Raw genomic sequence first — 21,731 nt, forward strand, 5'->3', positions numbered from 1 at the left:
CTATTCAAAAATCTGAACACTATGGTTACTATAATCGATGACAATTATTTTACCATCACTAAGGACTGCTGTAGAAACTGGGACGTTGAACTCTCCGGCCCCTGAACCACGTGCTCCAAACTTTGTAACAAACTCTCCGCTGAGTTTAAACACCTGCACTCGGTGATTCAATGAATCACAAACCAGGAGATGTCCCGCTTTGTCCACTGACAGGCAGCCAGGTTCATCGAACTCCCCGTCCCCATTCCCCTGCTTTCCAAATTTATAAAGAAAATCTCCCTCCCTATTAAAAACTTTTATACAGTGATCACCATAGTCTGACACAATAAGATAGTTGTCGTGTTGGATACAATGAAAGGGAATGCTGAAAGAACCTTCAGTACCGATACTGCGCAAAAACCGACCATCAAGTGAAAACACTTTGATTAATTTGTTATCACGATCGGCAACAATAATGTTGCCATCGCTGTCAATCGACAGGCCAAGAGGAAACTGAAGCTGGTGATCCCGGCTTCCTTTTCCTCCAAACTGATTAAGATAATGACCCTCATCACTAAACAGTTGAACTCGGTGGTTGTTAGCGTCTGCCACTATAATCTTATTATCATGAAAAGCTATCCCAGCAGGAAAGTTAAACTCTCCCTGCTGATTACCCTTCTTACCAAACGATCTTAAGTGAGTTCCATTACTAGCAAATATCTGTACTCTGTTGTTATTACACTCGCTCACTGCAATCTCATCATTGTCATTTACAGCTACCCCCCAAGGACTGGAAAGCATTCCAGCATCTGATCCTGGTTTTCCAAAGGTTAACACGGGTCTGAACTGTCTGCGTTTGATATGAACCTCAAAAGGGCTGCCACGAACATGTTCTCCGTTGACTTTCACGGATGCCTGACATGCTCCGGTTTCCTTGGAAAAATAGCTGACCTTGTAAGTACCATCTTTGTTATCTTGGATATGAGGTTTGATCGCACTGTCACGGCCTTCACAGTTTCTGATTTCCAATGTCACGCGGTCATCTTCTTGGTAACATTGTTCTTTTCGTGTGTCCCTTGTTGTTACAACAATCTCAGCTTCAAGTCCAACAGTTCCTTCAGTGACCCCTTTTCCCTCAGCGCTAGATTTTTTCGAGCTCGTTTTGCTGATTAAACCAGGAATCCTGATGAAACCTAATTGTTGGACTTTTAGATCATCAAACAACTTTTCGTTCCTTTTAAAGACAATAGTCATCACATGTCCGATGTCACAGTCCGCTGAATCTTCTTCAGCTTTTTCCTGAACTATTTTATCCAAAAATGCATGGGGCTGCATGATTTGAGCGTTTGTGCTTCGCTTTAAAATCATTTGGGTTTTTTCAATATCTGCTTCTTGCATTTTCACGTCTTCTTCAATCTCGTGCCTTTGCTCTCCCAGGAGCTGCAACGATTCTCGCACTTTGTTTTCCACCTCATCAAAGATGTGATTCTTTTGCGCTTCAATGGCCGCAATGAAACTGTCGGCAAACTGCTGCACGTCGCTTTTCACTCGTGCGGCTTGTTCTTGAATTGAAATGCAGCTTTCATCAATTTTCGCAATACTTGTCATCTTCTCCTGCGCTCTTCGTTTCTTTGATTCAATTGCTGCATTGACTATCGATTTGCGTTCCTTTGCGGCATCTTCCAAAACAATCTTAGAGTGACCTTCGTGATCTGTTAGAGCACAAACGCTGCAAATGGCTATTTTGCACTCCTGACAGAAAAACTTCAGTTTTTTCTTCTCGTGTTTCCCACAAAGTGTCGGCTGCTTTAAAATGTTCTCGAAGTCCTCGTCTCGAAAGTCTTTCAAAGCCAAAGCGTTGTGTTCCTTGAATGCTTTAAAACGGTTATGCAGAGGGAAGCAATTATCACACCAGAACGAACAACAAGTGAAGCAGTACGCAGATTCTCCGCTTGTCACTTTCTCGCAAAATCCACACTTGATGCCACTCGTATTGCATTCTGTGACAGGCAAAGCATCCAACAAACTGTTGGCGCAAACGTTTGCTTGAAAAGCGTTAAGATCACCGTTTCCAGGGATCCTGAAGTTTCGCCTGCACTCTGGGCATGAAATAGTATCTCGAATTCCGCTCGTTTGTTGAATCCTTTGCAGGCAATGAAGGCAAAAACTGTGTAAGCAAGGAAGCTGCTTTGGATTAGTGAACCTGGTCATACATACAGAACAACAAACCTGCTCATGAATATTGTCTAGAAAGGTTTTGATATCCATGATAAACGCAGAGAAGTATGGATTTCCTGTTGAATACGCCTTAAAATGGGCAAAACATCTCCACCAAATAAAATGTCTAAAGTAAAGTATTTTAATATCCTGGACTTCTTAGAAATACACGTCATCAAACTGTCACGTTTGTTACGAATTCTTTATGCGAAGAAAGGCCTGTTAATTAATTAAGGTGTCGGTGATGTTTGTAATTCAGCTTGAAAGAGAGGTTTAGAGTACAAAGACAAGGAAAGTGGGTGATACGTAAATATCTTTCACGTTTCTATTGTTTTTGTCCTAACTGCCTCACTATCAAGCTGAATATTGATATTTCGAAAATGGCCTATTGTTGCTGTTTGGTTAATTAATTTATGTTTCATCTGTTGCCATGCGAGGCCTCTATTAAACGGGAAAGGGGAAGAGTGATTTTTGCCGTGTCATAACTGCTCTGCTAAATCGGATGAGAAATTCAGTACCGTGTCATAACTGCTCTGCTAAAATCTGATGAGAAATTCAGTACTGTGTCATAACTGCGCTGCCAAATCTGATGAGAAATTCAGTACCGTATCATAACTGCTCTGCTAAATCTGATGAAACGTTTGTTTAGGCCTCAATTAGGCCTAAGGTTAGCTTTTATGAATGTTTAGGATATTTTTTACTCTCTGTCAGTGGTAAAACAATGACCTGTGATTCCGGATTCCGGCTTTTAGGGTTGCCTGGGAATACGAAGCATCACGAAAAACCTCAACTGAACTCTCCCTCTCGTAATCATTTTGCTTTATTTATGGCATTTTCATCGTAAACAATCCAAAGTCCTCACATGCGGGCGTTTTGACCTTAAAAATGCATTAAGCATCCCGTATTCCTTTATCGATACCACTCAGACGTTTTTTGAACATTCAGACATCACACAAAAAGCTTACATGCGTAACTGAAATTTGTCATCGATTCCTATTTCGCATACAACTTATTCATGTCTCCCGGTCAATAAAAATCAGTGAAAAATGTCATATTTACTAAACGACTACCAATGAGCAATTTTATCCAAGCGAAAGTGCTCAGAGTTGCCCCAAATTATATGATTGGGTGCAAACAGTCACTGACCCGTGAGCAAAACACCAAAACAAATATTCCACTCGGAAACTTTTCAGCGGCACCACACAATAATCTTCGATGAAGCATGTGTTCGGGAGAGTCAAACTATTCTAACTCGGAATTTCGGTCATTTCGGTCGAATTTTCGGTCATTTCAATTTTCAGACCACACCGAGAGAAATTGTAGTACTAGGTGATAAAACCATCTCTTTAGGCAGTCTTTATACATTATAAAGAGCCTAGAAATGTCTCTAAAAGGCTTTTGGCTTAATCTGCTCGTTGGGTGCCCTTTACTTCTAACATGTTCCAAGCTAAAACTTGTGGCGAGGGCCAGAAAAAGCCGAGTGAAAATTGGAGCAGTGGGCACCCTAGTACCCAGTCTTCACTCGGCTTTTTCTCGCCCTCGCCACAATTTCGCTCGTCCGGACCCACCGACTAAGAAACTTGTGATGGAACACCCCCTGCAGGCGAAACAGCTGGAAAATGGCAGAGAAATGCTTTGCAAAGTGTAAATTCACGACGGCGTCTAAAGCAAAAGGTCTTCCTGTGGGGATTTTTCGTCTATTCTCTCCTTTTGTTTCAGTAAACCAATATGGCAACATGGGCACGCGACTGAATACTGTCGATGACAATTTCGCAATAGGAATTTCAGTTCAAAGCAACAGAGAAATCCGTGTGTTAAATGCAACGTATCCACTAGATCTTTATCTTTTAATTGGATAATCTTTTCGTAGAAACAAATTGGAGTTTGTCTTAACGTGAAAGTAACACTGGTTACCACCACGACGCTTAAGTCACGTCGTAAATGGTTCATTATTTACACCAATTGGCTGATAGTTAAATTCCATATCGGCAAGAAATGACGAAGTAAGAGAGCGGATCCCCATGCCCCATCACAGTTTTTTCAAAATCTATTTATTTTTAGTTTCACAAAGATATTTTAAGTTCTCATACCCAATGTCGCGCGGTTAGATGATCAGGGCCTGGGAGAGACTTCTATCGCTTTTTGCTTTGTATAGCCACAGTCACTTTCCCCTTTGTCCATTAAAACTTTTTCCACTTTTCAAAATTAAAGCTTTTAGAATCGTCGACGAATACGATCCCTAGCATGGAGACCATTTTTGTTCATAAGCTGCTCAAGCCGCTCATATTTAAAATTTCATTTCGTGATTATAGCTCGCCAATCAGGTGCCTCTCTAAAAATAGCTGCGTAGCTGCCCACCATGTGGTAAAATAAGGTTTTAAAAAACTATTACTGGATGATGCCCAAGTAGGGGGAATCCACTCTCTTACTTCATCAGATTGCATCCTCTCTTGATATCGATTGTTATCATGTCGGTCACCAAATATTCCACCCCTTTAAGCAGTTCATATATGTTCCATTTCATATATCATAACATATCTATTCATTTCATATATCATTTCATCGATAATAGAGACTGTTGGCATTTGACAATGAAAGAAGTCAACAAGTTAATCGTTCTTCAGGTTAAAGTTAGTAAAACGGCGATAATTTGAGTTTCAGGTCGGGAGAAGTATTTGTTCCCTTGCAAAAATGCAATTCCGCCTTTGACATGCAGTTTGACAAGTACTTATCAATAGAAGGAATTTTCGTTAAACCCTTTATCGTCATTTTGAACGTACAGGAAATAACAGCAAAGATTCAGTGGTAAGAGCAGTTATTCAGTAGAATTGTAGTTTCGACATGCATTTCAAGCTGGTTATTCCACTGAGGGCTTTTCAAAATACTCATGGCTTGACAGGTTAACTTTGGAATCCTCCAAAGAAGTAAGCATCTCTCAAACCTTAAGGGTAGAAAACTTTCTTTAAAGCTATCTGCAGATCACGGAAATTTTTCTTTAAGTTCACACTGAGCAGAATGCACTGCTTCTATTTCAGAACGAATAAAATTGATTTACTAATAAATAAACCAGTCTACGTCTGAGTGGCTTTGGCACTTTTTGAGCTCCTCAAAACGAGCTTGAACACCACATAAAAATTACATGATACAAAACCAATGGGACAAGCGCACCGCAGCCTCTGATTTAAAAAAAAGAAAGCTGACCAGATAGAGCACCAATTTACAAAAACAAGTCTTAGAATAGCGCTAAGGTTTTATTCATTAAATTACCGATTTCAACCTGTCAGTTCTATTACCGTAAATGGTAAAATGAAAGAATAACGAAAAAGCTGGCCGCTTTTTGCCTACGGGTAGCGGTACATCATCGCTCCGTCATCGCGGAGGTCGATGGATTCAAATCCCGATGAAGCCACCTGAATTCGCAAGGATCACTTTTTCCCTTTCATCTATAACCTGCATTTCCAGTAGATACATTTATTTCATTGTTGCGATACCGCTTTAACGGCTTCAAACTTTCGGAAAACAGAGAAGAAATTCTGATACCAAAATACCCCCGAAAATTGGCAGGGATTTGGAGGAAAGTACGTATGGTGCATATAGTGAAGACGCTAGTGTAACTTGATAAATGGTGCTGTATATGTAAGAGTATCCACGGGTATCCTTTCCTGCGGGAGAGTGGGGAAGTGGGGAGGGCAAGAGCATGCTACACCTCATGTCAAAATAGCTTACCTCAATAAGTTCTTTGACTTTCTCTCTCCTCATGTCATCATTAAATTTTGCTGCCAAAAGCAGACAGGAACCTGAAATTCAAAAAAAAAAAAGGACAAATTTACGGAGCACGTAGAAAAAATTCTGGTACTAAAATACCCCCGAAAATTGGCAGGGATTTCGAGGAAAACACGTATGATGCATAGCGAAGACGGTAGTGTAACTCGAGGAATGACGCTGCAATGTAAGGGTATCCAAAGGTACAGTTTTATTTGTTTATTTATTTATTTTTTTTTTTTTGGGGGGGGGGGCGGGCAGCGTGCAAGAGCATGCTACACCTTCATTTCAAAATAGCTTACCTCAATCAGTTTTTTGACTTTCTCTCTCTTCATGTCATCATTAAATTTTGCTGCCAAAAGCAGACAGGAACCTGAAATTTAAAAAAAAGGACAAATTCAGGATCGACTGCCAGGTTGGCAATAAGACATCAACAATATGGTCAGTTAGGCATTTGCCAAGACCACAGCGTGGTTCAGTTGTTAGGGAACGGGCCTTGAGTCTTTGACGACTCAATCTGACCACCTGTTGAATTTCATTCTGGTAGTCTCTGATTCAACGTCTCGGTTGCACTTATAAATAGCGAACTAGTGCATGCTCATATCCTCAAGACTCCTACCTTTCTCCATTGCTTCCATAGCGACTTTCCAATGCACTTTAATAATCCAATATTAATGCTAGTTTATGTAATTTGTTTCCAGATAGTTTCTACATGCAACGCCGTAGGGCCTATTTGGGTAGACTTTCATATACCGGACTAAAATGGCGGAGGACAAAGGAAGCCTTGTTATTCCGATTAGGCCTTACCAATTAGGTATTGTTAAGTTCAGACACTTTGTTCTTTTGTTTTATGGACATTGATCATTTCAGATCAGGTATATGAAAGCCCAGCCGCCTAATTGTAGTTAACAACACCCGTCTTCATTCCTTGGTGTTTAATAACCAGCTTTTCGTGAAGCCGTTTGTTTGTAAAAGAGCAAATGTTATGAAATCCACAAAGAGATTCAATCTCTTTGTGGATTCTACTCCATTGTTTTAAGTAATGTTCAAACAACGATCAGCAGTGCTTTATCGGGTTACAAACTCGAGGCGAAGCCAAGTGTTTTTAGACCAGATAAAATTTTTGAACTGCTTCAAAAAGTGTGTAACTTTGGAATCCACACATTGGTGCAAAATGTGAGAGAAGAAAATTAGCATACAAGAAAAACAACCTGTGTTTTATTATTATGCTTTATTCACCTTATTCCAAAATGGCCACCATTTCAGTATTCTTTTGTTCGCTTGCAAATTAGCCCTTGTTGCCTCGTTCAAGGTGAAATATTCATTTGAATTTTAAGTTTAAGTACGAGGCAACAAGGGCTAATTTGCAAGTAAACGAAAGAATACTACAGTGACGGCCATTTTGAAATAAGGTGAATACATGTATAAAGAACTAGTTATAGCTGTCGCTAAAGTGCCAACGAGCCAAGCTTGCGTGATCTGGCGGCTGCAAACATCACGCGGCATACTCGGTCGCTTTGGTCTACATTACAGCTTTTGGTCTACATTACAATCAAATTTGAAGCGCTTCTGAGATTTCGTCCGCCTAAAAATCTTCTCGCGGCTCTATAAGCTGCCGCCTCGCCAGGCCTTCTGTCTTCAGAAGGCCTGACTCGTTGGCAATAATAATGACGAACGTTCTGTCGCTTTTTAAAGCTCGTGCGCGTGAAGTTTTATCAGTGAGCTAATAGACTGTTTTGCTCATGAACTATTAACTAGTTATAGCTGTCGCTAAAGTGCCAACGAGCCAAGCTTGCGTGATCTGGCGGCTGCAAACATCACGCGGCGTACTCGTGCGGCACTCTCATTGGTTATCGCTACGGTCAATATTTGATCGCTTTGGTCTACATTACAGCTTTTGGTCTACATTACAATTAAATTTGAAGCGCTTCTGAGATTTCGTCCGCCTAAAAATCTTCTCGCGGCTCTATAAGCTGCCGCCTCGCCAGGCCTTCTGTCTTCAGAAGGCCTGACTCGTTGGCAATGACTTTTTAAGGACGGTGCCTACTAATTAAGGATATTTTTGCCCCGGTGTGTGATTATGCAGGAAATGTAGATCTTAACAAGTGTTATTGAAATCCAAAAAGAAAATTGGGGGTAACCACGCATTTTTCAAAGATAATTCATGAATAATATTTGGAAAAAGCTGTAAAATACAAAGCAATGTATGGTGTTCTTTCTCAAATTGAAACTTAATTATCTCTCAAAAATGCATGGTTACCCCCAATTTTCTTTTTGAATACCAAGAGTACTTACTAAGATCTACTTTCTCCGGATAGTTTTAAACCGAGCAAAAATATCCCTGTATTAGTAAGCATTACCGATAGGAAACTCGAGTATCTTGAGATGTGCAGAACGTGTGCGCAATAATAATAGTAGGCACCGTCCTTAATGCAGCCATGAAAGACACGAAAGCAACTGGGTGATACTCGACAGAGGATAGAAAAATCACAACAGATTTGCCTTTTACGTTTTATTGTGATTAAGCAAGGTTACACCAAGTATTAAGCAATACCTACGTCAGTGTCAAAACGAGTTAACGTAATTGCTCTACAGTGTACATATATTTCTAGACTTAAAAAATATTGCTACAAAACACACATCGCCTACAAAAAATTAAATTACTCTTCCCAAGGTATTATCATGCTAAGAGAGGAAAAATGTGGTCTTCCCGTGCCGTTTTCGCATCAGCTATGACTTTCAAAACTTTGCTCATTTGTACTGAAAATTCGAATCATATTAAACCCTTGGTTTAAATAATCCACCAGTAAAAACTAATGTAACAAATTCCTCCACCATTTTCCAAAAGTCTCGTTCAGTGCAGCGGGCACTTGTGATGCAATGCGTCCCCTCTTTCAAAGCGGGTATTATGTAAAGATGATTTGAAACGGATGATTTGGATGAAATATCAAGCTCGATCTAAAAAGAAGTGGATAGAAGAAGCAGATGTCGAATTCTCTCTTATCTTTATAATCTCTTCCTCAAACAAGTGTAATATATTCGAATAAAATCTTACAGCGGTTATGAACTGAGTATGCGGTGTTAAATTAAAGAAACACGCCTTTTTTAAAACACCTAACATTGATAAATCAGTATAAAAGCCATCTCCTCTCCGTTGGTTGAAATAAAAGGAATTTGTTGTTTGTTGTTAATGGAAACAATTTTCAGCCAAAATTCTTTAAACTGGCCTGGCTTTGATTGTTGAGATTAAGGCAATTCGCAAACATACAGGAACAAATTTTGATTATGCATGCTGGGGTACTTTAAAATTAAGAGATCTCAGACAACCACGCGTAAATTCAAAACCTCTATAATACATTGTTTTAACCCTGAAATATCTAAAATTGAAACTCTATGCGCTTTAAATTGCGTAAAGTACACTACAATACTACTTTTAAAACTGATTCAAATGAAGAAATTCTCATTGCAATTGGGATCTTTTTTACCAACAAAGGAATGTTAAAGTCGCCGACGCTAAATGACAAGAATCAGGTAGGAAAAGTTATACATCTATTCAAAAATCTGAACACGATGGTTATTATGATCGGTGACAATTATTTTACCATCACTAAGGACTGCTGTAGAAACTGGGACATTGAACTCTCCTGCCCCTGTACCACTTGCTCCAAACTTAGTTACAAACTCTCCGCTGAGTTTAAGAACCTGCACTCGGTGATTAAATGAATCACAAACCAGCAGATGTCCCGCTTTGTCCACTGACAGGCAGCAAGGGCGTTTGAACTCCCCGTCCCCTTTCCCCTGCTTTCCAAATTTGTAAAGAAACTCTCCCTCCTTATTAAAAACTTTTATACAGTGACGATATCTGTCTGACACAATAAGAAAGTTGTCGTGTTGGATACAATGAAAGGGAAAGATGAAAGAACCTTCAGTACCGATACTGCGCAAAAACCGACCATCGAGTGAAAAGATTTTGATAAGTTTGTTACCACGATCGGCAACAATAATGTTGCCATCGCTGTCAGTCGACAGGCCAGGAGAAGTCTGAAGCTGGTGATCCCGGCTTCCTTTTCCCCCAAACTGATTAAGATAATGACCTTCATCACTAAACAGTTGAACTCGGAGGTTGCCAGCGTCTGCCACTATAATCTTATTATCATGAAAAGCTATCCCAGCAGGAAAGTTAAACTCTCCCTGCTGATTACCCTTTTTACCAAACGATCTTAAGTGAGTTCCATTACTAGTAAATATCTGCACTCTGTGTTTAGAAAACTCACTCACTGCAATCTCATCTTTGTCATTCACTGCTACCCCACAAGGTTTAGAAAGCATTCCAGCATCCGATCCTGGTTTTCCAAAGGATAACACGGGTCTGAACTGTCTGTGTTTGACGACAACCTCAAAAGGGCTGTCACGAACATGTTCTCCATTAACTTTTACGGATGCCTGACATGTTCCGATTTTTTTGGCAAAATAGTTAATCTTGTAAGTGCCATCTTTGTTATCTTGTATTTGAGGCTTGATCGCACTGTCACGGCCTTCACGAGTTTTGATTTCCAGTGTCACGCAATCACGTTCTTGGTGACATTGTTCTTTTTGTGAGTTCCTTGTTGTTACAACAATCTCAGCTTTAAGTCCAACAGTTCCTTCGCGGATTCCTTTTCCCTCGGCGCTTGAGTCATTCGGGATAGTTTGGGTGATAAAACTTTCAAAACAGCCTATATGTTGGAATTTTAGATCATCAAATAACTTTTCGTTCCCTTTAAAGACAAAAGCCATGACATGTTCGATGTCGGAGTTACCTGAATCTTCTTCTTCAGCTTTTTCCTGAACTATTTTGTCCAGAAATTCATAGGGCTGCATGATTTGAGCGTTTGTGCTTCGCTTTACAATCATTTCGGTTTTTTCAATTTCTGCTTCTTGCATTTTCACGTCTTCTTCAATCTCGTGTCTTTGCTGTCCTAAAAGCTGCAACGATTCTCGCACTTTGTTTTCCACCTCATCAAAGATGTGATTCTTTTGCGCTTCAATGGCTGCAATGAAACTGTCGGCAAACTGCTGCACGTCGTTTTTTCACTCTTGCTGCTTGTTCTTGAATTGAAACGCAATTTTCATCAATTTTCGCAATCCTTGTGATCTGCTCCTGCGCCCTTCGTTTCTTTAATTCAATTGCTGCAATGACTATCGATTTGCGTTCCTTTGCGGCATCTTCCAAAACAATCTTAGCGTGACCTTCGTGATCTGTAAGAGCACAAGCGTTGCAAATGGCTATTTTGCACTGCTGACAGAAAAACTTCAATTTTTTCTTCTCGTGTTTCCCACAAAATGTCGGTTGATTTAAAATACTCTCAAAGTCTTCGTCTCGAAAGTCTTTCAAAGCCAATACGTAATGTTCTTTATTGCTCCTTAGCCCGTTATGCAGAGGGAGGCAGTTACCACACCAGAACGAGCAACAAGTGAAGCAGTACGCAGATTCTCCGCTTGTTTTCTCGCAATTTCCACACTTGATGCCACTCGTATTGCACTCTGTGACAGGAAAAGCATCCAACAAACTGTTGACGCGAAAGTTTGTTGGAAAAGCGTTAAGATCACCGTTTCCAGGGATCCTGAAGTTTCGCCTGCACTCTGGGCATGAAATAGTTTCTCGGATTCCGCATGTTTGTTGAATCCTTTGCAGGCAATGAAGGCAAAAACTGTGTAAGCAAGGAAGCTGCTTTGGATTAGTGAACCTGGTCATACATACAGGACAACAAACGTGTTCATGAATATTGTCTAGAAAGGTTTTGATATCCATGACCAACGCAGAGAAGTATGGACTTCCGTGTTGAACTCGCGTTAAAATGAACAAAACATCTGCGTGACTTTGGTTCATTGTTGTCTGGCTTTGTGATCTCAACGTACCAATTAAAATGTCTGAAGGCACGTGTTTTAATATCCCGGATTTAATGGAAATTCACGTCATCAAAGTGTCACGTTTTTTATGAATTTCTTAAAAGTAATTAAGCTGATGTTGCTCAGTGCGATGATTTCTAAGGGATGAAAATGTTTGCTACAAAAGCACAGAAAGGGTCAACACGGCATAAAGAAGGCATGTCTTGATGTTTCAGCTTAGCGATGTATTTTTTTTTTCTTTATTTTTTTTTTATTGGACAGAAATCAAATAACATGACAAACAAAGATGGTACTTCATAAATAATAGTTGTGGTATAAAAAGAAAACAAAGAAGGAAGAGCTTAGTCAATACATTCTATTATTTATTTCTTTGATCGTGAGCGGGCGGTATCCTATATCCAGAGAATCCTGCAATCTGATTGGTTCCGGGAGCGGGCAGTATTTTCCTATCTCCTGACCACGCGCATGGTAACCTGCGATCAGGCTCTATTTTAGTTTCGCGTGGTACGTAATGTGGAGTTGGCGAAACGAAAAATAGAGCCTGACCAAATTCCTCTTCGAAATTCCTTCCGCCCACTTTTTTTGATTGATTGATATGTCCTTCATCGGCCAATCAAATTTACTTCCATTACACCAATACACGCGTGGACGGCAGATTCACGCTATTTTGTTTTGACCAGAGTTAATTATCGTGGGAGGAATATTATAAACGAATTCGAAAGTTACCGTTGGCTTTAATTTGAGAAAAACAAATAAAGCATGGGGAATGTTTTCGACCGCTATATTGCGGCAAAGGCCGGTGTAATTCTCCCTCCGAACTTCACTGAATATGCATCCTATTTAAGCTTGACATCTTAATTTGTAATTGAGATAACCTAGCATTTTGTCGTTGGACGGTTTGGCAATAGATTTTTAAAGAAAAAAAAAAGAGAAATACATTATTCCTTTAACGTGTTTGCCCATGAAGGTTTCTTTGGTGATTTTTTCGGGTAATATCTTCAGTTGCAGTGTATTTCTAGAATTGCGCGCAGTAAAATCATGATAAGTTTGGCTGTTAATTTTTTGATGGAGTACGAACAGTAAGATGCACTCGCAAAGTTTCTTTTATTGTTGTACAATTGATCTCTCTGGAAACATGCCATTTTAGTGTCTGGAGTGCGAGTTTTAAGTTAAATCAACTGGAAATATTATGAAGTGTGCAAACAAACCGTGTCATGTACAGTAAATAAATAAAGCAGATATTCAAAACACAGATATTCAAAACATGCAATCGTGTAACTTGCGATTTTATCGGCACCTCCTCTTGTTGATATATATGTCCCTTGTTTCATCTAGGAAACCAATATGCATCGGCTTTCATTGCCATTTAAAAGAACCAGCTATTTAGCTTTCAAAACATCGGGGAAGTTTGTGCCAAAGTACTTTCAACCATATGGCCACAGAGCTCGACAACGGAATCACTAATTTCACTCGTTCCAGAGATTCAAACCCGATTCTGGACAAGTTATGAGATATTTCTGATGGCATATCACCATTTATACAAATACAATCAAGTTGCACCGTCCACGGCATTGTAAGAACAAAAGGCAGCAAAGTTTTTTCGTACACTTATGGCGGATTAGTCTCGAGGACTTCACGAGAGCTCCGCGCAATGACGATGGCATTTTCACTTCCGGCGTTTCAACAGCCAATCAGATTACGAGTTTGGTCGGCCAAATTTTGGCCGACCGTCCGGAATTCTTGAGAGACTTTTGGTCAGGCCCAATATTATGGGCGAAGCTAAAAATGGGCCTGATCGCAGGTTACGCGCATGGTAACCAACTATGCTAAGCGCAGAGTGAAGTCGCAGAGTGAAGTTGCAAATTGAAAGAGCGAAGTTTCAATTTGTCTTAATTGTTTTTTTGCAATAGAGCAGTGTTATTGTTCAACTTTGTCATAAAAAAACAGTGGATTCTGACCAAAGCTATCACAGTGAAAGCGAATTTTACTGATTACCCAAACGAAGAGAATAAAGAGAACAACGCTGAGGAAAATAGTATTTAGAAAGAAATAAAAATGTTATTCACCGGCCTTGGTCGGTCCGTATTGGGAAAAACTGTGCCCTCTGTCTCGAGTACGGCCCTCGGCCTGCGGCCCCGGGCCGTACTCGAGACCTCGGGCACAGTTGATCCCTATACGGACCTCCCGGCTGCCGTGAATAACAGATATTTACTTTGACACTTTCTCAATACCATCTGCTAGAGGGGTTACAGGATCGCACAATTTTCTAATTTCTAATGTAAATAAATCTTGTTAATAAAATCCTTAAGATCAAAATTTTTTCCAATACTTTACACCGATAAATATATTTTTTTTTATATAGAAGAAGTATGTCTAGTCTGCGTTTTTGAGGAAGAGTCAAGTTGAAAGTAAGGAGGTTCTCCAAGAACATATAACAAACAAGCTGATTGCTAGTAAGAGTCTATCTTTGTATTCACAGTGTATGCCATTGAACCACCCAAGGCTGTAGAAAGAAGTGGAATCAGGAATCTTCTTCCACTCTAAAAATCTCAGAGGACGTAAGTTTAGATCTCATGAAATTACGCTGTAAAAACCATCATAAACTAATAACTGAGAAATCTATTGTTGTCCCAACTTCTATTAAGACGGCATGGGAGAAGCAATTTCCTGTGATTTAAGGTAATTGGCAAAAGAGGTTTACACTTCACTGACACTTAAACCGTTTCTAAAGATAATAAATTACGACAATTTTCCTGAAAGTTTTTACATAGAATTACGACTAGAAAAGAGTTGAAAAGATTTAAATTGTCTGATGACGATCTCTGTCCTCGATGTTCTAATCCCGGTTCCATCGCGCACACTTTCATTGATTGTCCTGAGTCCACTTCTTTAGCGATGTAGTATAACTTGAAACGCCTTTCAAACAGGCACGGGTATTAAACGAAAATGAGATAAATGTTCCGGAAGAATTCTTTCCCTCCTCCCGATCATCCCACCATGGTGTTTTGCCCTTTTCTTTCGGGAAACATGTGATGGGAGCCTCATCTACGCCAGTCGGTTTTCTACAGTGTCCCTCCAAGTGTTGAGTACACCATCGCGCTTTAAGCTGTCCTTAGGGATAAAACCCCTTTTAATGGCGTGATTGAGGATTTTGGCTTTGAGTACGCCCTTGATTTTCTTAGAATTGTTGCCAGCGTATCTTTTGTGTCATGAAATTGTTTGTTCCAAGAAGCCATACATGTATATCTGGCATCTCAACATTCCAATTTTAAGGATTCTGACCTTGACGATCTCGTTGATTCTCGATTTTGAGCTCGGCTAAGTGCCAATTAATATTGTTGTTTATATGATTGTAAACATAATAGGATATGGTTGTAAATTTTTAAATTTGTTTGTATGATTGTAAAGCGCCTTGAACATAGGATAACAGCGCTTTAGACATAAAGTTATTATTATTATTATTATTATTATTATTATTATTATTATTATTATTATTATTATTATTACCAAAAAGCAATAATAAATATTTTCAAATTTACAACCATATCCTATTATGTTCACAATGATTAAAAAAAGGAAAAATTAAAACTAAAGCGATATTATGGCATTCCGTTACGGACAAAATCTTCAAAACAGCAAAAAATAAATCCAACCGCATACATATAAATCAAACTTACACAAATATCAATCCAAACGTACAAATAAATTGAACTTGCACAAATATCAACTGAACCGTACAATATCACTCCAACCGCATACTTATAAATCGACCGTACCGTATACAAAAATATAAATCGAACTTTCAAAAGCTGGTCAGTGGTTAGCAAAAATGGATAGGTAGGTACTTCATATATGGTAATTGTTATGGCCTTAGGACCTTCCTGTCACTAGCGTGACGTGTTGTTTAGAGGTATATAAAAATGTCGGTGAGAAACCAGCTCACCCATTACGAATTGGACGAATTCTTTCGTTCTTTGTAAGAATTATTAGTGCTTTCACGTAACGCAAGCTTGTAATTCGACTCTGCTGAATTCCTTTCATGACGCCTCGACAGTTTCGAAAGAACTCTGAGCGTTTTGTCTTCAAGACTACGCGTTTCGTATTGGTCCGAAGTACAACTACTTTCTGACCACGACACTCTCTTGTTTACTGTCAGTCAACAAAGGCAACATTGCGAGGCAAAAGTTCTCTAACAATTTCGTCCAGGGAGGTATTATCTATGTCAGTAAATGATTCTGTTAACCTAGTGACCCCAAACTCGTTCCTCCGCCTCCGCAAAGTTTTTTCGGAAACACGAAGGTTTCTTGCTATGGCAGCCCAGCGAAATCCAGCACCATTATCGGGAGTGGAAGCTGAATAATTGGACCTCGATTATTCATTATTCTTTGTGTGTTTTGTTCGAATTATTCATTATTCTTTTTTAATTTTTGTGGGCTATTCATAATTATTAAATTCTCAACCTCAGATAATGCATTTCATGTGCTCTGATTGGTTCACTCAATCTCAGTTATCAGCTCATATACCTTAATTTGACCTTATATGGTAAATGATTGCGTTAAGCGTTGTTAAACTAAAATTTTTTCACCAGAAAGCAAAATTTCTCTTTGAATCAAGTCAAAAAGGAAAAAAAAACTTTTTTGGGGAAAGTTTGGATCAATTCCGACGTTTAGAAGTACGCGAAAAGGCAAGAAATGTTTTTGTGATGAGCCTGCGTTTGTCTGACAACAAGGTATTACACAACATCGCATTAGTTCTCATCAAGTTTTTTTCGATTTCGCTCGGATTTACTCGCTTTTTCCGCTCGTATTTCGTACTTCCAAATTTTTGGAGTTGAAGGAATTTAATAAAACAATTATTCCATTCGCGCTTGTTGGATATGAGACTGGTTATAGCCAACTCGGCGCTACGCGCCTCGTTGGCTATTTACCATCTCATATCCAACGCGCGCTTATGGAATAATTGTTAATTATTTGTTGTTATTCATTATTCCACTAGCATAACTGCGCTAATATTCATTATTCCGGCGTTTTCAGACCCAATTATTCATTATTCATTTTTTATTTATACTCGTTATTCATTATTCATTATTTAGCTTATTTAGCAATTTGGGTCTCCCCTCCCTCCAGAACTTATTATACTCGTCACCAGGCGTCCAGAGTTAGTGCCATTTTGAATTGGACACTTTGCGAGGACAACGCTTTCTGGCCGCCATTTTAGCAGGTTAACTTACAAGTTTTACGGAGTCTGGTGGCTTCGCGTTGCTACCTGGAGATGCTTATAATAATAATAATAATAATAATAATAATAATAATAATAATAATAATAATAATAATAATAATAAAATTACTTATATAGCGCTTATCCAGTCCTGTTCTGAGCGCTTTACAAAAATAGAAAAGAAAATCGTAGATATTAAAATGATCTTAAAAGTTTTAAGGACGTTCGCGCCAAAAGCTTCCTACTTTGAGATTTTCTTCATTTCTCGCCTAGAGTTAGGTCATAAAGTAAGCACAGCAACGAGGTTTTAAGCAGTCGTCATCTTCATTTGGTTAGTGTTTTGTACAATATTTCTCCATTGCCGTCATGCTCGTCTTCTGGAGTGTGGTTTTTGTGAAATTTAATCACTGGTTGTTTCCACGCAGGTCCGCACTATTCAAGCCGATGAGGACGAAAATACTGCTCTATTTTCACGAAAGTAAAGGAAAAGAACTTCAAAAACATACATCCATTTTGAACTTAAGTTCGTTGGGTAATAAAAACATTAAAAAAAGAAACAGCCCCATTACATTTACGCAACAGTTTGTCCTCGAGTATTCCAAACTTTCAGCCACAGTGAGTACTCGATCAGCAGCTACCTTTTAAAGAGCTTTTCCATCCTCCCGCTCATTTCTCTTTAATGTTTCATGATGATTTGGAAATAAGTGTGCCATTCTTTTGCCGGCCTGGAATTTTTTCCCCGGAGTTTTTGTCGCCATGTTATTTTAACTGATGCTTGAACAACATTTATGAAAGTCAAGTAGACTAGTGCACGGCTGATAAATACAACGCGAACATCAGTCGTGCAGTTGTCTACTTGACTTTCCTAAATATTTTAATCAATTTTGACTGATCACGATCTTCTCTTATCTAATGCTGTACAAGACTTATCGTCCACGATTTCTGCAAAGGTTTTCAAACCTCAGCTTCACTAATGCTCGAAGTAATGCGTGACATATTACAGTCGCGTTACCTGCGCAGTTACGTTGCGCACAAACAATTAGCGCGAACGTCCTTAAGTTTACATTAACGAAGATTTAAATATTCATAAAACGGATGTCTAAGATTTAGGCATTTGACATGGATAAGAAAAGAATTCATACATATTAAAATTATTTTTTTAAAGATGAGTCTTAAGTTTACGTTTAAAAAGATCTAAATTGTCACAGGAACGAATGTCATCAGGTAGTTTGTTCCACAGTTCATGTCAGGAGCCGAAACAGCAAAGCTCTAAAGCCATAAGACTTGAGATTAAAGTTGACAGGAGTCAGGCGTAATGTTGAGGATGACCGGAGCGTTCTTGAAGTTGAATAACGGCATATCAGGTCTTGAATGTAGATAGGAGACTGCTGGTGAAGAGCTTTATAGGTAAGCAGAATTATTTTGAATTTAATTCGCTCAGAAATTGGAAGGCAGTGCAGGTCGAACAAAATAGGGGTGATGCGGTCGAATTTGCGAGAGCTTGTAATAAGTCGAGCCGCTGCATTCTGCACTGATTGGAGCTTTTTAATAACGTATTTGGGGACACCGTATAAAAGAGAGTTACATTGATCCAACTTGGAGGTTACAAAGGCATGGACTAGAGTCTCAGTGGTTTTAGTGGATAGTAATTTCCTTATACGGGAAATGTTCCGAAGATGATAGAAGGCAGATTTACAAACAGATTTAACATGAGGGAGCATTGACATAGTACTATCGGAAACGACACCGATATTGCTGGAAGATGAAGACGGCTGAATTATATCAGAACCAAAACGAAGTGGAGGTAAAGACTGTTGAGGGTTGTGCTTTGAATAAAGGTAAAGAAGTTCAGTTTTGTCTTTGTTTAGCTTCAGTTTATTTAAGGCCATCCACTTATCAAGATCGGATAAGCAATTCTCGATTTTAACAATGCTACTGGCTAATTCCAGATCATCGTTAGCGGAAAAAGAAATGTACAACTGAGTGTCATCAGCGTAGAAATGAAATTGCATGTCATGGAAACGTAGAATATCGGCAAGAGGAGCAGTGTAGAGTAGGTAGAGGATCGGTGCAAGGACGGAGCCTTGAGGTACTCCACACTTGAGCTCACGAGACTGTGACTTCCTCCCATCGATTAAGACGACTTGCGTGCGGTTAGTAAGGTAGGAGCGGAACCAGTCAAGTGCAGTGCCACATATTGAGAATTTCGAATTCAATCTTTTGAGCAGTATTTCATGGTCAACAGTGTCAAACGCGGCGGAGAGATCTAGTAGCAGGAGCATGACGCAGTGGCGATTGCTTCAGTGGATTCATGGTTTAGAGAAATTCATGTTCCACGAGCCTGGCGTGTTTATTTAGCGACTGGATTCGATTTTCACACAAAAAAATCGTGCTTGTTTTGGGTCGATCGGAGTCCCTACGCTGGCTTCCGTCTCCTACCTTGTCACCAGGGAAGGTGAACGGGGACCATTTTTTCCCGAAACTTCGTGTACGTATTAAAGACAACAACAGCTCACCACATGGCATGTTTCATCAATTTTTATTTCCATTTTCTTGCAAATTTCCAGACCTAAACTTCGCCTCATATGTTCTCTATATTTACCTATGTGGCACACACAGTGAGCCTGGGTTACCTGTGATATGAAGTACCTACCTGCCCATTTTTGCTAACCACTGACCAGCTTTTGAAAGGTCGATTTATATATTTTTGTACGGTACGGTCGATTTATAAGTATGCGGTTGGATTGATATTTGTACGGTTCGGTTGATATTTGTGCAAGTTTGATTTATTTGTACGGTTCGATTGATATTTGTGTAAGTTCAATTTATATGTGTGCGGTTGGATTTATTTTTGTATGGTTCGACTGATATTTGTGGAAGTTCGATTTATATGTATGCGGTTCGATTTATTTTTTGCTGTTTTGATATTAAATAAACAAGTTTCGCTTTATTTGTGCGCGTTTAGTTTTGTATTAACGCGTTTTGAAGATTTTGTCCGTAACGGAACGCCATATGCTGCCGACAAATCCAATAAATTAAGAAAAACATTCTCGCCCTTGTCCAATGACAGCATAATGTCGTCATTTGTAACGGTGAGAAGCGCAGTCTTAAGGAGTGCGATTTTAAAGATGCAACAAACATCCCGCATTTTCTTTTATCGATATACCACTCGGGCGTTTTTGAATAGTCAAACATCACACAAAAAGCTCACATGCGTAACTGAAAATGGTAATCGATTCCTACATGATTTAAGACTGAATGCACTATCTCGCATAAAGCTTATTCATGTCTCCCGGTGAATAAAAATGTCATATCTACTAAACGACTACCAAATCGCAATTTTATCCAAACGAAAGTGCTCAGAATTGCTCGAAGTTATATGATCGCATGCAAAATTCGGATTCGTCACTGACACGTGTGCAAAACACACCCAAAAAAAAACGGATTCCACTCGGAAACTTCTCAGTGGCACGCAACACGAATCTTCGGTGAAACGTGTTCGAGAGAATCAGCCCCCCGCAGGCGAAACAGCTGCAAAATGGCAGAGAAATGCTTTGCAAAGTGCGAATTCACGACGGCGTCAAAAGCAAAAGATCTTCCTGTTGGACGTTTTCGTCTATTCTCCCCTTTAGTTTCAGTAAACCAATGTGGCAACCCGGTCACGTGACCGAATACTGTCGATAACAAATTTGCAATAGGAATTTCAGTTCAAAGCAACAGAGAAATTCGAAAGTGAAATGCAATACATCCACTGGATCGTTAACTTTTAATTGCGTAATCTTAGAAACAAACTTCCCTCCATTTCTCCGTGGCAAGTCAGTTAAGCCTCGTTTTGAAAGGTAGTATAGGTGTAATTGGAGTTTTTCTTCTCGTCAAAGTAAAATTGGTGACCACCACGACGCTTAAGTCACCTCGTAAATGGTTCATTATTCACACCAATTGGCTGATAGTTAAATTCCATATCGGCAAGAAATGATGAGATGAGAGAGCGGATCCCCATCCCCCATCATAGTTTTTTAAAATCTATTTTTAGTTTAAAGGTAAAACGTAAAGTAACTTTATTTAACGTCGGTAGTTCCTTCAGCTACGAGGCTGGTATCAATGGAAGCCGACGCCCTTTACCCCCCCCCCCCCCTTCCCTCCGTCAGTGCTCCGTTTTACGGGTATTTTAAGCCATAGCTACAAGGATCAGAGAAAAGTCGAAACAGACGTTTAAGTCACCGAGGATCGATCCGGGACCTCCCCGCTCCTAGTTTGGCAAAGATATTTTAAGTTCTCATACCCAATGTCGCGCGGTTAGATGATCAGGGCCTGGGAGAGGCTTTTATCGCTTTTTACTTTGTATAGCCACAGTCACTTTCCTTTACGTCGATTAAAGAGCTTTCCACTCTTTTCAAAATCAAAGCTTTTAGATTTGTCGACGAACGTGATCCCTACTGTGGAGGACATTTTTTTCCACAAGTTGCGCAAGCCGCGCATACTTAAAATTTCATTTCGTGATTACAGTTCGCCAATCAGGTGCCTCTCTAAAAATATCTGCGTAGCTGAACCATGCGAGAAAATAAGATTTTTAAAAAAAAATCATTATTGGATGAGACCCAAGTAGGGTGGATCCGCTTTGTTACCTCATCAGATTGCATCCTCTCTTGATATCGATCGTTATCATG

General features: G+C 39.5%; 2 protein-coding genes across 2 annotated transcripts; both read right to left on the minus strand.

The window, feature by feature from the left end:
* On the minus strand, positions 1 to 2,400 carry LOC138036110 (E3 ubiquitin-protein ligase TRIM71-like). Its single transcript, XM_068882468.1, has one exon. It carries the CDS (start codon positions 2,245 to 2,247, stop codon positions 1 to 3), a length of 2,247 nt encoding a protein of 748 aa, XP_068738569.1. The 5' UTR covers positions 2,248 to 2,400.
* Positions 2,401 to 9,335: 6,935 nt separating this feature from the next.
* Positions 9,336 to 11,782, minus strand: LOC138036116 (E3 ubiquitin-protein ligase TRIM71-like). Its single transcript, XM_068882472.1, has 2 exons — positions 11,020 to 11,782; positions 9,336 to 10,988 (listed from the first exon to the last, which is right to left on the minus strand). Exons 1-2 carry the CDS (start codon positions 11,747 to 11,749, stop codon positions 9,508 to 9,510), a joined length of 2,211 nt encoding a protein of 736 aa, XP_068738573.1. The 5' UTR covers positions 11,750 to 11,782; the 3' UTR covers positions 9,336 to 9,507.
* Positions 11,783 to 21,731: the final 9,949 nt, after the last annotated feature.

The sequence above is a fragment of the Montipora capricornis genome, unplaced genomic scaffold (genome assembly GCF_036669925.1).
Source record: "Montipora capricornis isolate CH-2021 unplaced genomic scaffold, ASM3666992v2 scaffold_459, whole genome shotgun sequence".
Classification (NCBI taxonomy): domain Eukaryota; kingdom Metazoa; phylum Cnidaria; class Anthozoa; order Scleractinia; family Acroporidae; genus Montipora; species Montipora capricornis.